This window comes from Odocoileus virginianus, chromosome 24, assembly GCF_023699985.2.
Source record: "Odocoileus virginianus isolate 20LAN1187 ecotype Illinois chromosome 24, Ovbor_1.2, whole genome shotgun sequence".
Lineage (NCBI taxonomy): Eukaryota > Metazoa > Chordata > Mammalia > Artiodactyla > Cervidae > Odocoileus > Odocoileus virginianus.
The window spans coordinates 9,285,358-9,301,437 of NC_069697.1; the positions used below are offsets into that span (position 1 = coordinate 9,285,358).

Below are 16,080 nucleotides of genomic sequence, written 5' to 3' on the forward strand. Positions count from 1 at the left end.
TTCAGTGAGAGTTATGGTTGAGAGAAGATAGAAAATGTTCCACCATTTTTACTTAGAAACTGTCATCTGGTTCTGGACCATTAACTGTATAAAAAGCCAGTTTCTGCAGCCTGCACTTAGTTAAGGAAACTTTGGATCTTCAGAAATGTAGTGCACCATTTGCTACATTAATGTTTATAAAAGAATGACAGATTTCATTGGCTATGCTGTCTGCTTAATTCCATAAACATCACTGGTTTATTTTTACATAATAATTCAATAATTAATTGATTCAATAATTATAAATAAATAAATTATAAATTATAAAAATATAAAATTAATAAAAAATTAATAAACAATTCAATAACTTTTGTCAAGGGTTTATGCATTTGGAGGCTGTGCTTATCACACCTGACACTGGCCACAGTAAATGTTTTAGTGGCATCAGCATAATATCCTTTAGGGTATAGAATTCAGAAACCACATATTACCACAGCTAAATGCTGACCCCAGTATATTAACTGGTGGAAGATAAGAAACATAGTACAAATGGATTGGCTCATATGTCTTAGAGAAATGACATTTTGTAGATGCAGTGCTAAAAAGAGATTACTTTGTTGTATTATTTGCTGTGTATTATTCATCTCACAGCTTCTTGGGTTTATATAGATTATTGATATGAGGACAACATATTAAACTGGTTATCTGGGATGTAGAGTTGACACATCTGGGTTAATAGGAATGAAAGAAGAGGGCAAGTCGAGCATTAGGAACCACAGTGACAAGGACGTGACTCCTCAGATACTGCAAAATAGCATCCTTGTGGCCACAGATGGGCCCCATTCAGCGCTGGCCACCGGTAGTCTCAAGCTGTTTCTCAGCGATGGTCTCTTCTTTTTCTTCCTGTCGCTGACAGCCGAGGCAGTGGCATACAATAAGTAATTCTAGAAGGTAGGAGAAATACACTTGTGAGTTCTCTGACTTCTCTCCTGGAATCACCACCACCCCCCGTCACCCAGGTGTTGACGTGTGTGCCCTGGTAACAACAGGCGTGTCTGAGGATGGAAGACACAGAGGGCCAGGCAGAGCACCAGGTCTTACCAAGGCTGGAGCAGGAGGGGCTGGGAGCCAGCTTGGACTCTGCAGGTGGAAGGCCACTGGGCTGGTAAGGGGTAGTGACAGGGAGGGTCGTATGTATGTACGATCAGTTTTTCAGGGCTCATGTGTTATTTGTTGGAGAAGGAAATGCCAACCCACTCTGGTGTTCTTGCCTGAGAAATCTCATGGACAGAAAGCCTGGCAGACTACAGTCCACAGGGTCAGAGAGAGTCAGACGCGACTGAGCATGCATAGACCAGTGACCTAAGGACAGCCTTTCAGGTTCCTCCTTAGAGTGGCCTTCAGCGGGCTCTCTCCTGGCAGATAGCAGCTCGATAATAGGCTTCTGTTCTGTAACGCTCACTGTGACTGACTGCATGGAATTCTGCCACCTAGATAGTTATCTGTAGCTCGAAAAACAGTATTGGGCAGGAGTAGATGGGAGTTTAAAGGCGTGCAACCCTCAGTTATGGCTAAATGAAATGTTCAGATTTGTAATGTGTCATGTACCACTGGAGCAGAATTCTTTGATGTAGAACAAGTAGCTCAGTCATTCTGCTGGTGAACAGATGTAACACCATCAATTTCTGGCCTCACTTTTTTTTTTTTTTTAACCTAGCTATTGGATATTGTGGTTCTGTGTCTGCCAGGTTCACTCTGGTGAGTCAGGCACTAAAGTGCGCCCTCCAGAAAAGGTGCTGGTCTACAGTTGATATTCACATAAAAGGCCATGAAGTCATAGTTTTTGGAAAAAGAACATTGCTGAGGAGGATACAGTAGAAGGACTCATAAAAGAAAGTTGACCATTTCTATAGTGGGCAGTGGTCAATGGCCAGAATGATTTCACGGCTGTGAGAGCTGCTAGGCCAGCAAATAGCAAATGCATTGGTATAATATCCCTGGGGTCAAAAGAGTACAAAGGATGTACTTTGAGTCCTCTCTCTCGAATATGTCATGGATTAGGATACAGGACTAGTGGCTCCCAGCATTTCTAACAAGCCTGCCCAATACTTAGGTGTATCTCACACTTTAGCCAAAGTCTAGGTCCCATCTAAGTCGTCAAACCAGCACTGGATGTACAGTCATTCACTGGTATTTTGCACACCACAGGCAAGGAGCTTCAAGTTGAGTTACCTGTCAGTACAGTCTTCAGGATTTAAGCACCTTTTGAAGGCTGTGTTTTGAAGTTAGTATAAGACAGGCACTTACAAGACAGACCAGTTTGATAGTGGTTGTGACTGTAGAGATATTATTATTGGGATGTTAAATTAGGGGCAGAGAATCACTGATGAACCAAAAGGCTTAGGATTAGTGAAAAGGCTAGCAGCAGGACAAGCGAGAAGGGGCCAGACAGGGCTTTGCTAATAAAGATGAATAAGGTGGAAGAGGAATCACATCTGGGGAAATCTTGATGACCTGTAGGAATAATGCAAAATGACACATGCCATTATTTTAATCCTAAAGATATACTTACAACTTATTTGATTTTATTTGCATTCAGGACTAAGCCTTAGAATTTTTATTAACCAAATTCACAAGAATTCATCTTAAATTCATTTTTTAAAACTCCTCCTTAAGTATATATGTTTATGGAAACCACTTGCAGGCAATGTTTTGATTACAAGGTTTCATCATAGAGGATTCCTGTGATTTGAACTCCAGACGTTCCTTTGTACACCTCACAGGGCTTCACTAAAGCTGAACGAGAGGAAACAAACTCCACGGCAAAGGCACTCTGTGATTTTTTTTTTTTGTCATAACACTCCTTATTTAATGACTGTGCTAACAATGAAAAGTTCCAGTATTCTCATTTGGGAAGAAAAATAGGGAGTCACTATATATATATTTGTGGCAAAAGGAACAGGGGGAAGTTTTATGATGTTCACAGGCAGTAGTAATGTGATAGTGAAGCTCGTAAACTCTGCAGGCAGACAAGCAAGTTTCAGGCCATTTTGGCATATATGGAGTTTGTGACTTTGAATAGTCACTTAACAAATTAACCTCTGCAGTCTCATTTCCAAAAGCAGAACACCACCCAATTCATAAACTAGCTGGGCTCCCCTGGTGGCTCAGACAGGAAAGAATTTGCCTGCAATGCAGGAAACTCAGGTTCAATTCCTGGAGAAGGAAATGGAAACCCACTCCAGTATTCTTGCCTGGAGAATCCCATGGACGGAGGAGCCTGGCGGGCTACAGTCCATGGGGTAGCACAGAGTCAGACACAACTGAGAGACCTACATTTTCACATCATACTTTCATAAACTTAACTGGGAGATTAAATCATATCATATTTAATGATAAATCATTAAATCAGTGATCATTTATGATCATAAATCACAATTACATATAATTAATGTAATTAATCATGTACATTAAATCAATGTACAGATTAATGAAGAAAGGTTATTAATTAATATATGAAACATTGTTTACTTATGTGCCAAACCCTTCATGAGTGTTTTTCTATATAGCCTCATGTATTTTTTCACTACAACCCTATAATGTGATTTCCTATTTATGGGTATCCCTAATGTCAGTCAGTTCAGTCGCTCAGTTGTGTCCGACTCTTTGTGACCCCATGAATCACAGCACGCCAGGCCTCCCTGTCCATCACCAACTCCCGGAGTCCACTCAAACTCATGTCCATCGAGTTGGTGATGCCATCTAGCCATCTCATCCTCTGTCATCCCCTTTGCCTCCTGCTCCCAATCCCTCCCAGCATCAGGGTCTTTTCCAATGAGTCAACTCTTCACATGAGGTGGCCAAAGTATTGGAGTATTGCTATGAAATCTGAAACTGGGTCTTTAAGCAGCTTGCTCAAGGTTACAGAGCTGGGGAAGTACACCACCAGCTTTTAGACCCAGGCAACCTGACTTCAGGCAATGTTGTGTTGCCTAGCAATTACTAAGTACCCAAGTAGCTTTCAATTTCATCACTATTGCTAATTTTTCTGCTCCTGCACACTTCCTATCCTTGCTGTACCATTTTCTCTTCTCAATATTTTAAACTATTTCTAGCTTTTCTCTTTTCACCTTCTCAGTTTTTTAAGGCTAGCATTAATACATAAGTATGCTTTATTTTTACACATAAAAATGCAGTAATTCCTTTTGTTTTTTGTAAACAATAAGTGTGACTTTTCTCTACATCTTGGAAACAATTGTTTAGTATCTACGTCTAATATTTTGCATAGCTGATATATGAAAGTAACATTTAGTTAGGGTATTTTAATAGATATTTCTTGAATTATGACATAGAATGACTTTTAGTAAGCTCTTTGTGCAGTATTTAAATATTTTGGATGGCTAGTACAGGGCTAAAAGAGAACTTTTTTACTTAAGTTCTGTCATAATAAATGAGTTATAAGGCTCAAAGTCACATTCTGTTATGTAATATGTATCTGTATCAAGAGACAGACATTGTCCTAGGAGCTTTATAACTCATTTAATTCAAGCTTCTTCTTAGAGATATAAAAGTAGCTTAAAAAGTTAGATCCATAGGCTGAGTTTAAATAATGATAACTTTAATCAAAAGATAATACTTATGAAAAATTAGTGCTTTATAATTATGATTTGCTTAATTACAGTGGAACATTCTGTTATGAAATGAAATGATTTGACCTTTCATAGGATTTTAAGTCTCATTAGGAAATGACTTGTACATATTAAAAAAAGAATGCTCATACTTTCAAGCAGAAGAGTTCCATTTTCTGTGAAAGGACTTAGAGAATAACTTCATTCTGTACTGGTAATGCTCTGTGGGTACATACATAGCAGTGAATCAAAATTTGTACTGGAAAATCACAGTACATTTTGTCCTTCCCTAGTAGTACATTTGTAATGCATGTGCCCAAAGGATTACCTACTGTTTATTAATACATTATATGTCATTTCTTCACTTCACTTGGCTGGTGCTTTGAAATGGTAATCTAATCTGAAAATTTCTATGGTCTATGAAGTCATTTTTTTTTCCCCACTAGATTCCAAGGTCTAGTGACTCAATACTACCTGATAAAGATGATTCTTTATTCATCTTCATGTTTCCTTTCTCAAGCATATCCAGTTAGGAATAAGCATGTAAAAATTTATGAAACAAGCCATTTATATTTTAATGTGTAAAAAAGGTGTATCTACAATACTATATGAGCTATTACATGCTCATTTAGTGTCTTCTAAATTTAGGTGAAGATTCTAGGTGACCATGAAACTGATTGTTAACATTTATAAGCACCAAGCCAGGGGAATAAAGGTGAAACATTAATCCCTGTGTATTTTACAAATAGTTAACCTATATTGTCACCTGACTTTAATACTTTTTACAGTAAAATTATATAACTTAAAATTGATGATAATTACTAACTGTATAAAAAACAAACACTTTATAGTTATTTGGTTTAATGCCTAATCTTCAACCTGAAGACTTTTAATTTCTACTTCAAAACTGAATTTTTAACCAGTAAATTTTTAAAGTATTTAATATTTGCTATGTGTCTGATATTATTCTCAGACTTCATACACAGTTGTGAATAAAATAAAGACTCCTGTCTTCAGGAATCCTACTTCTGGATGGGTAGCATGATAAATAAATGAATTTTAAGATAGGTTAAGAGGGTTATGGAGGGGGAAAGCAAAGTAGAAGGGAGTGCAGAGGAGGTGGGAGGGGGAGACAGGAAGTGGAGGAGTTGTAACTTTCCATCTTAAATCGGGTAATCTCCGAGTCTGCCCAGGCTGCCATTACAAATACCATCAGTTCAGTTCAGTCGCTCGGTCGTGTCCAACCCTTTGCGACCCCATGAATCACAGCACGCCAGGCCTCCCTGTCCATCACCAACTCCCGGAGATTACTCAAACTCATGCCCATCGAGTCGGTGATGCCGTCCAGCCATCTCATCCTGAATACCATAGACATAGCTTAAACAACAAGGTTGCTTTCTCACAGTTCTGGAGGTAGGAGGGCCAACCCAGAGTTCCAGCCAGCTCAGTATGTGGTGAGCGGTCTCCTCCTCTTCGCTATGTCCTCCTGTGGCCTCTCCTCAGTATGTGCACACAGAGGAAGAGAATAGTTTCTGGCGTTCTCTTCTTAAAACGACACTAATTCTGCTCAGCCCTTAAGACCTCAAATAACATTAAGGACATCCTTACTCAAGTAATGTCACATTGTGTTTGTGTTAGGGTTTCAGCATATGAATTTTGGAGGGACACATATAATCAGTCTGTAAGAGGTGCCATTCACTAGGTGATATTTGAGAAAATTCTTGAAGGTAATGACATGGCTCGCCAGGACGATCTACAAGAGAAATCCCTTTCCAGGCCCAGGAAGAAGCTGGACAAAAGCCCTGTTTCAAAAGTGATCTGGTGTATCCCAAGAACAATAAGGACAGCCTGGCTCCAAAGCAGTAAGCCAGGTGGTGATTGGAAGGGAAGTCAAAGAGATGACGGGGAACCAGAGTGTTAATGAAGGACCAGAGACCATTAACCGATGGTGTAGGCCATTGGAAGGACTTTGGATTTTGTCTGTGAGAGATGAGGAGGGTTTTAAGTAGAGAGGTAATATGTTAAAAGCATTATTCTTGCTTACTATGCTGAGAATACATAGAAGACAAGGATAGATACAGGAAGACTTGTTAGGTGTCCATACAATAATTCATGCAAAACAGGATGGTGGCCTTGATCAGGTTACTTGCAGAAGAGCTATTAAAAGGCGAATAGAGAATACACAAAAGTTTCGAATAATATAATGAGCCCCAAGTGCCTATGAAGTTTGCCACATCTGCTCTATTTGTGCCTTGGTCATTTTATTTCTGAAGTATTTTTAAATTACAGAAAGCATTATCTTCCACTCCAAATACTTTAGCTTATTTCTCTAATAAGTCTGTTTTTATTATATTGTTGCAGTTAAAATTAATGTTAAATCCTTGATATTATGTAAAACCACATATTTTCAAAACACCCTCTGATTTTTTTTCTTTATAATTTTTGGAAACAGGATCAAATGAGAGGTTCACATCTTTTTTTTTTATTGTTGTGTCTTTTATTTTTATTATTATTTTTTTTTCCATTTATTTTTATTAGTTGGAGGCTAATTACTTTACATCATTACAGTAGTTTTTGTCATACATTGAAATGAATTAGCCATGGATTTACATGTATTCCCCATCCCGGTTCCCCCTCCCACCTCCCTCTCCACCCGATCCCTCTGGGTCTTCCCAGTGCACCAGGCCCGAGCACTTGTCTCATGCACCCAACCTGCGCTGGTGATCTGTTTCACCCTAGATAATATACATGTTTCAATGCTGTTCTCTTGAAACATCCCACCCTCGCCTTCTCCCAGAGTCCACAAGTCTATTCTATACATCTGAGTCTCTTTTTCTGTTTTGCATATAGGGTTATCGTTACCATCTTTCTAAATTCCATATATATGTGTTAGTATACTGTAATGGTCTTTATCTTTCTGGCTTACTTTGCTCTGTATAATGGGCTCCAGTTTCATCCATCTCATTAGAACTGTGTCTTTTAATCCGGGATTCCCTGGTGGCTCAGACGGTAAAGAATCCACCTGCAATGCAGGAGATGTGGGTTTGATCCCTGGGTTGGGAAGATACCCCAGAGAAGGAAATGGCAACCCACTCCAGTATTCTTCCCTGGAAAATCCCATGGCCAGAGGAGCCTGACGGGCTATAGTCCATGGGATTGCAAAGAATCACATACAACTGAGTGACTAACAGTTTTCACCCTTTCTCTATCTATTTTCATCTAGAAGAGACTTCTTCCTCCCGCCTCCCCACTCCTATGCCAAAGACTCATTTAGGCAACTAGATGAGCTGTCCTGTAAGGGGTTCCATGTTCTGAATTTGTCTCATTGCTCTTTATTGATGTCATTTTATTCTTGAACTATTCCTACTTTCTTATAAATTAGAGATAAGATCTAAAGGCCTGAATATGCACAATGAACATTTTGGCAGGAATACTTTACAAGTGTTGCTGTGTAGATCAAAATACCTCACATCAGGAGGTATATAATGTCTCGTCACATTTTCAGTGATGTTAAAGTTGATCAGTTAATTTAGTGATACTGACAGCATGATTCTTCACTAGAAGTTTTTTTCCCATGTTATAACCAGCAAATAATCTGTGAGGTGATAGGCTGACATTCCCTAAATGTTCAAGTCCCTATTAACCTCCTAGTCATTTAAAGATGCATTTGTGACTGTTACCTGAGTCAGTTATTTCATTAGGAATGCAAAATTAATTTCCAATTTTATTATTTCTTCCACATTTATTAAACAGAATTTTCCTCTAAAAAGGAGCTTTTTCTCCTTAACTAGGGCTTTTTAAAATTCATAAAAATAGAAAGCCAGGGAGAAAACACTTAATTTTCTCCCTTTAATTTCAAAGTTTTAGAGAGTGAAAAAAAAGTAATTTAGCTAAAACCAGAGGTTACAAAGTAGTATTTTTTAATTTTCATTTCTGTTTCATTGAATAATATTAGAACTCATGGATTTTTATACTGATATTGAATATATTTCTATCAGTTTCAGTTTTTATTCATCATAAAGTTTAAAATGTTCCATCTTTGGCCAGTAGGACCTCTTAAAGATGACCTTTTGTTCTTTCTACACCATTAGCCTTTGATAGTTTCTTAGCTGTCTTGCCCCATTAGATGTCCCAAATTCCTTTTGTGTCCTAATCACAATTTGGGATTACTATCTCTCCAATTTTCCCTGGTTTCTTTTAGTGAAAAATGTGTATACTTAGAGTCAACAGGATTTCCTCAGAGATTTTGGATGTGTTCTGTGAATGAGAAAGTCAAGTATGACGGCACGATTTGGGGACTGAACAACTAGAACAAATGAAGTTGGCATCAACTAAGAAGAAGAAAGATGCAGCTGAAACAAAAGACGGATAGGTGTTCAGTTTGGGACATTCTGATTTTTAAAATTTAATTATACTTCTATGTAAAGATGTATAGTAGGCAACTGGATATACAATTTGGGAGTTCCTTAGATTACAGTTAACTAGATATCATCATATAGATGAAAATTAAAACCATGAGTTTGCATGAGTGTACCAAGGGTGTGAGTGTAGATAGAAAAAGAGGACCAAGGATTGAGCCCCAAAGTTAAAAGATCTACAAGATAAACACATGTGTACATTTTGTTAATGTTACTGAGAAATAGGCCGAAGTATATCTTTCTTTATTTTAGACCCAACATAGTATCCCATATAATAATAATTAATGATCATGTTACACTTTCTTTTCAGGTGAAGGACTTTCAGAACGAACTGTAGAGATTATACTTTCAGTCACTTTGTGTATCCTTTCCATCATTCTTCTTGGAACAGCTGTTTTTGCGTTTGCAAGGTAAGACTATTTGCATAAGACTTATTCCTAAGATGCTTTATGGGCAATTACAGTCTAATTAGGAGACAGAAGCCCACAGTGGTTACTAGAACGGGAAGCATTTAATAATAACAACTGTTCCATGAACAGTATGAGAACGCAAAATGATAGGATACTGAAAGAGAACTCCCCAGGTCAGTAGGTGCCCAATATGCTACTGGAGATCAGTAGAGAAATAACTCCAGAAAGAATGAAGGGATGGAACCAAAGCAAAAAAAATACCCAGTTGTGGATGGAACTGGTGATAGAATCAAGGTCCGATGCTGTAAAGAGGAACCTGGAATGTCAAGTCCATGAATCAAAGCAAACTGGAAGTGGTCAAACAGGAGATGGCAAGAGTGAATGTTGACATTCTAGGAATCAGCAAACTAAAATGGACTGGAATGGGTGAATTTAACTCACATGACCACTATATCTACTACTGTGGGCAGGAATCCCTTAGAAGAAATGGAGTAGCCATCATAGTCAACAAAAGAGTCCGAAATGCAGTACTTGGTTGCAGTCTCAAAAATGACAGAATGATCTGCCTTGGAGTACAGAATGAAGCAGGGCAAAGGCTAATAGAGTTCTGCCAAGAGAATGTACTGGTCATAGCAAACACCCTCTTCCAACAACACAAGAGAAGACTCTACACATGGACATCACCAGATGGTCAACACCAAAAGCAAATTGATTATATTCTTTGCAGCCAAAGCTGGAGAAGCTCTATACAGTCAGCAAAAACAAGACTGGGAGCTGACTGTGGCTCAGATCATAAACTCGTTATTGCCAAATTCAGACTTAAACTGAAGAAAGTAGGGATAACCACTAGACCATTCAGGTATGACCTAAATAAAATCCCTTATGACTATACAGTGGAAGTGAGAAATAGATTTAAGGGACTAGATCTGATAGACAGAGAGCCTGATGAACTATTGATGGAGGTTCGTGACATTATACAGGAGACAGGGATCAAGACCATCCCCATGGAAAAGAAATGCAAAAAGGCAAAATGGTTGTCTGAGGAGGCCTTACAAATAGCTGTGAAAAGAAGAGAAGCAAAAAGCAAAGGAGAAAAGGAAAGATATTCCCATCTGAATGCAGAGTTCCAAAGAATAGCCAGGAGAGATAAGAAAGCCTTCCTCAGTGATCAATGAAAAGAAATAGAGGAAAACAACAGAATGGGAAAGACTAGAGATCTCTTCAAGAAAATTAGAGATATCAAGGGAACATTTCAAGCAAAGATGGGTTCGATAAAGGACAGAAATGGTATGGACCTAACAGAAGCAGAAGATATTAAAGAGGTAGCACGAATACACAGAAGAGCTGTACAAAAAAGATCTTCATGAGCCAGACAATCACAATGGTGTGATCACTCACTTAGAGCCAGACATCCTGGAATGTGAAGTCAAGCGGGCCTTAGAAAGCATCACTACGAACAAAGCTAGTGGAGGTGATGGAATTCCAGTTGAGCTATTTCAAATCCTGAAAGATGATGCTGTGAAAGTGCTGCACTCAATATGCCAGCAAATTTGGAAAACTCAACAGTGGCCACAGGACTAGAAAAGGTCCATTTTCATTCCAATCCCTAAGAAAGGCAATCCCAAAGAATGCTCAAACTACTGCACAATTGCACTCATCTCACATGCTAGTAAAGTAATGCTCAAAATTCTCCAAGCCAGGCTTCAGCAATATGTGAACCATGAACTTCCAGATGTTCAAGCTGGTTTTAGAAAAGGCTGAGGAACCAGAGATCAAATTGCCAGTATCTGCTGGATCATCGAAAAAGCAGGAGAGTTCCAGAAAAACATCTATTTCTGCTTTATTGACTACACCAAAGCGTTTGACTGGGTGGATCACAATAAACTGTGGAAAATTCTTCAAGAGATGGCAATACCAGACCACCTGACCTGCCTGACATACACCTGAGAAACCTGTATGCAGGTCAGGAAGCAACAGTTAGAACTGGACATGGGACAACAGACTGCTTCCAAATAGGAAAAGGAGTATGTCAAGGCTGTATATTGTCACCCTGCTTATTTAACTTATATGCAGAGTACATCATGAGAAATGCTGGGCTGGAAGAAGCACAAGCTGGAATCAAGATTGCCAGGAGAAATATCAGTAACCTCAGATATGCAGATGACACCACCCTTATAGCAGAAAGTGAAGAGAAACTAAAAGGCCTCTTAATGAAAGTGAAAGAGGAGAGTGAAAAAGTTGGCTTAAAGCTCAACATTCAGAAAACTAAGATCATGGCATCTGGTTCCATCACTTCATGGGAAATAGATGGGGAGACAGTGGAAACAGTGTCAGAGCTCATTTTGGGGGGCTCCAAAATCACTGCAGATGGTGACTGCAGCCATGAAATTAAAAGACGCTTACTCCTTGGAAGGAAAGTTATGACCAACCTAGATAGCATATTAGAAAGCAGAGACATTACTTTGCCAACAAAGGTCCATCTGGTCAAGGCTATGGTTTTTCCAGTGGTCATGTATGGATGTGAGAGTTGGACTGTGAAGAAAGCTGAGTGCCGAAGAATTGATGCTTTTGAACTGTGGTGTTGAAGGAGACTCTTGAGAGTCCCTTGGACTGCAAGGAGATCCAACCAGTCCATCCTAAAGGAGATCAGTCCTGGGTGTTCATTGGAAGGACTGATGCTGAAGCTGAAACTCCAGTACTTTGGCCACCAGATGTGAAGAGTTGACTCGTTGGAAAAGACCCTGATGCTGGGAGGGATTGGGGGCAGGAGGAGAAGGGGACGACAGAGGACGAGATGGCAGGATGGCATCACTGACTCAACGGGCATGAGTTTGAGTAAACTCCGGGAGCTGGTGATGGACAGGGAGGCCTGGCATGCTGTGATTCACGGGGTCACAAAGAGTCAGACACAACTGAGCGACTGAACTGAACAAATACAGTCAACTATTAAAGGAGTAAACGAGAACACTGAGGGATTCAAAAGTAGCAACTGCAACAAAGCTCCTCACTCTAGTCTAAGGGAAAGTGGACAATACGTGAACAAACTGAAGAAGTTGTCTTGCTCCCAAGTTTGTCATGGAATGGCCACCACAGGCACATGTATCCTATTACAGCGAAAGCAGCTGGAGCCGGTCTGTAGAAAATGCCCATCATTACTGGAGGGTACACAGCCTGGAATTAGACAGTGAAAGCATTCCATGCTGCCCGATTGTGGATGGGCTGAAGCTACTTAGCATCACTCAGTGATGGGATGGAGACAGCATGAACTTTAGAAGCAGTTAGAACTCATGTAGGTGGACTACTGGCCTTCCACAATGAATTATAATAATGCAGTCCTAGAACACACAAGGGAAGTATCTTCCTGTCCCTACTGCCTTGCAGGATGACTCGTGTCTTCTATTAAATGGCTCAACATCCCACCGGCTGGCCAAGGAGTCTAGCTCCAATATCTCAAAGCGGGACAAAGAAGGATGGAGAGAGGTTTACACAAAAGGGGAAGGTGCCAGGCTTTCTACATCTTTGAGTATTTATAACTCCGTTAGGTTTAATTGGAAATATTTTAATCAGGTTTGATCTTTGGGTTGGGAAGATCCCCTGGAGGAGGTCATGGCAACCCACTCCAGTATTCTTGCCTGGAGAATCCCCATGGACAGAGGAGCCTGGTGGGCTACAGTCCATGAGGTCGCAAAGAGTCGGACACGACTGAGCTACTAAACGCCGCACACAGCTCAGGGAAAATCATAGTTGTGATTCTAAAATCCAGTTTCCTAAGATAGATTGCCAAGTTAAAGGGACCTTCCATTTGTAAAAATAACTATTATACCAATTTCCTAAGTAGCTCAGTAGGCTGTTTTATCTGAAGAATGTTGTCCTGTATTGTGTTTGCCAAGCATCCTCTAGTTCATCTTGAACCTTTTAAATTATCATTTTGATAGAAAATCTGAAGGGCTCTTGAAAGATATTTTTCTTACACTAGATAGTGTTCTCAGATTCAGCCAGAACGGTGAGAGTTATCTTGTGCCAGCTATGGTCCTTTTCCCCAAGGGACATGCAATCACTGTATTTGCAGTGTTCTTCTGCTCCCAAATCATTTCTTTATAGGATGAGCTCCTATACTGGGCAGAAAACGGCCCCCTCTTATTCCCTACAACTTTCCTACATGTGGCTTTTCAGCCAACAGAGTTCAGCCTCACCTGAAGGTCCCCTAGGCTTTCACACACTGCTGCTTGGGCTCAGTCAACTATGAGTGTGCTTCCTCCGCCTTCTGCGACACCCAAGTCAAACTCTACTTTTTATTTCTTCCAAGTGCCAATAGTTGTAATCACATATCGTTTCATAACTGATTACTGTTTTACAAGTTGTAATTTGAATATTTTTCCTCTGTATGCTTTTCTACATTCCAGTCCTTCTCAACTAAATTATATCCTTGAGGATAAGGACCATATGTTATACTTTCTGCATCATCCTCAACACATAAATCATAATAAGTATTAAATATTTGCAGTACAAAAGATAGAAAAGCTAAATATTACTTTATGTTTAACATCAATTGGATTTGCAGATTCATGTGACTTCTATTTTTGAACCTGAGTTTTCTGGTTCTATATTATAGTCTTAGATTATATAAAGAATATATAATTATATTTAGATATAAAAATATTGCCAAGTATGTATAAAACACTTATGTATCTTGTCATAAGTGTTTTATGCATGTAAAAACAGTAGAAGCTTGTCTATTTGAACTGGTGCTGATAGCAATGAGCTGTGTCCACATTGGCATATTTCCTTTTTATGATAAATCTACAGGACAGCTTGAGGGAGGAGACACAAGCTTACAACATCCGTCTCGTTCACTCTATACTTTAAATGTGTCAGTGACTCAGGCCTTGAAGAACTAATTCTCATTAAAAATAGCATGTTAAAAAATTATAGAATACAGTCTGTGGAATTGAAACAGGGAGAAGAATTTGAGTAGCTATAAATTTGCAATGTGTTCACAGAAGTGATCCCAATAAAGAAATTATTTGACTAATGTCTTAAAAAGAAATCTAAATACAAATACATGCTTTCTATGCTAGTTCCTCCCTGAACTTTACTACACTTACTTTTAGAATTCGACAGAAGCAGAAAGAAGGTGGGACATATTCTCCTCGGGATGCAGAAATTATTGACACTAAATTCAAGCTGGATCAGCTCATCACTGTGGCGGACTTGGAACTGAAGGACGAGAGATTAACGCGGTGAGCACACTCCTCTGGGCGAACAGTGGTCCAGAGGGCCTGGAGCCATGACCCTATTGTGACCTGTACTTGTTGGAAGTGTTTGTGGGGCTTCTATTTACACAGGTCACAGAGATTTTCTTTCAAAGGGTGACCTCCATCTTCCACACACTTCTCACTGATGTTCAGAGAATCACTTAATCTTCCTAATACTTTGAGTTCAATATGAACCTGGGTCTATAATGTTCGGCAAAGCTTTTTTTCTTCCTGAGACAATATTTGTATAAATTAAATCTTTAAAATTATGTCTAATAATTCACTACATATGACAGTATTTTTTTACATTGGCTTTTTCCTGTCCATGTTTTAAATTACATATTTATTTAAATTTGTAACTAAAACTTGATATTCTTTTTATCTTTTATAAAAGCCTTTCTTAAGCTATTTAATGTAAAAAATTATTTTATTTAATGTACAGTTACATTAAAGTCTAAATTATATAGTAACACTTCATTTTTTAAATTGCTTAGTACTTAAGGATTAAATACAAAGTAAAATTTATCTTTGAAAGGAAAAATTTAAAAGTATGCACTAAGTATGTGCCATCAATATGTTTTGGAAATAAGAGTACTTAATTGTAAATGTTAAGTAATTTTATATTCTTTTGAAATCATAAGTTTTTCAAACTGTTGTCACATTTGAAAAACTTCTATTAAGATAATTTACCAAATTCTTAATAAAAACTATCATCAGGAAGTTTTAGATTCTTATGAGATTCAGTGTTTTATGATGCTCATAAGCATGTGACAATTGTTACAAAGTACCTGCACAGTTGTGTTGAACCTTTAGAAGTTATTACTATGAAAATATGGCACCAAAGGTCTTAAACTTAAAAAGGAATTAATCATTTATCGTTGTCATTTACCAAAGCCAGTCTTTACCTAATTGACTTTGCATAAATATTTCCAGCATGTCTAAAAACATCTAATATGTGCTATAGGCAGAAGTGTCTGATAAGCAGGGTCCTTTCAAATGCTACAAAATGAAAGTTATTCAAGTGTTATCAGTAAATTACAAAGTACTTTGGTTCGTTGGATATGAAAATCCATTTATACTTATCTACATTTGTTTATGTTCTAATACAGGTTGTTCCTATCTCAAATGGATAGTGCTCCAAAGACTGTAAGATAGTTATATATTAAACCACATAAAAGATCAATAGATCTGCAGGGTAATCTGCCCGAGCTAAAGCATATCATAGCACAATAGAACATCAGTAGTATCAGGCTCTGCCTCAGTTCTATAAGGGTCCTGATGCATAGTAAAAGGAAGTTTCTTCTCCCTTACCCCTGCGGGCCCAACTCCCTTTCCACATCCCTTTCTCAATTAAGGCCTGGGATCTCCGTCTTTCTTCTATACGTGTAGT

General features: G+C 38.6%; 1 protein-coding gene across 2 annotated transcripts in view; it reads left to right on the plus strand.

Moving 5' to 3' along the window:
- The window catches only part of PTPRQ (protein tyrosine phosphatase receptor type Q), a 235,648-nt gene that overhangs the window by 172,580 nt on the left and 46,988 nt on the right, over positions 1-16,080 (plus strand). For both annotated transcript variants that reach the window (XM_070454261.1, XM_070454262.1), the window contains 2 exons: positions 9,336-9,435; positions 14,547-14,675. In XM_070454261.1, coding sequence (XP_070310362.1) covers positions 9,336-9,435; positions 14,547-14,675 — 229 coding nt within the window. The remainder of the gene's footprint in view (positions 1-9,335; positions 9,436-14,546; positions 14,676-16,080) is intronic.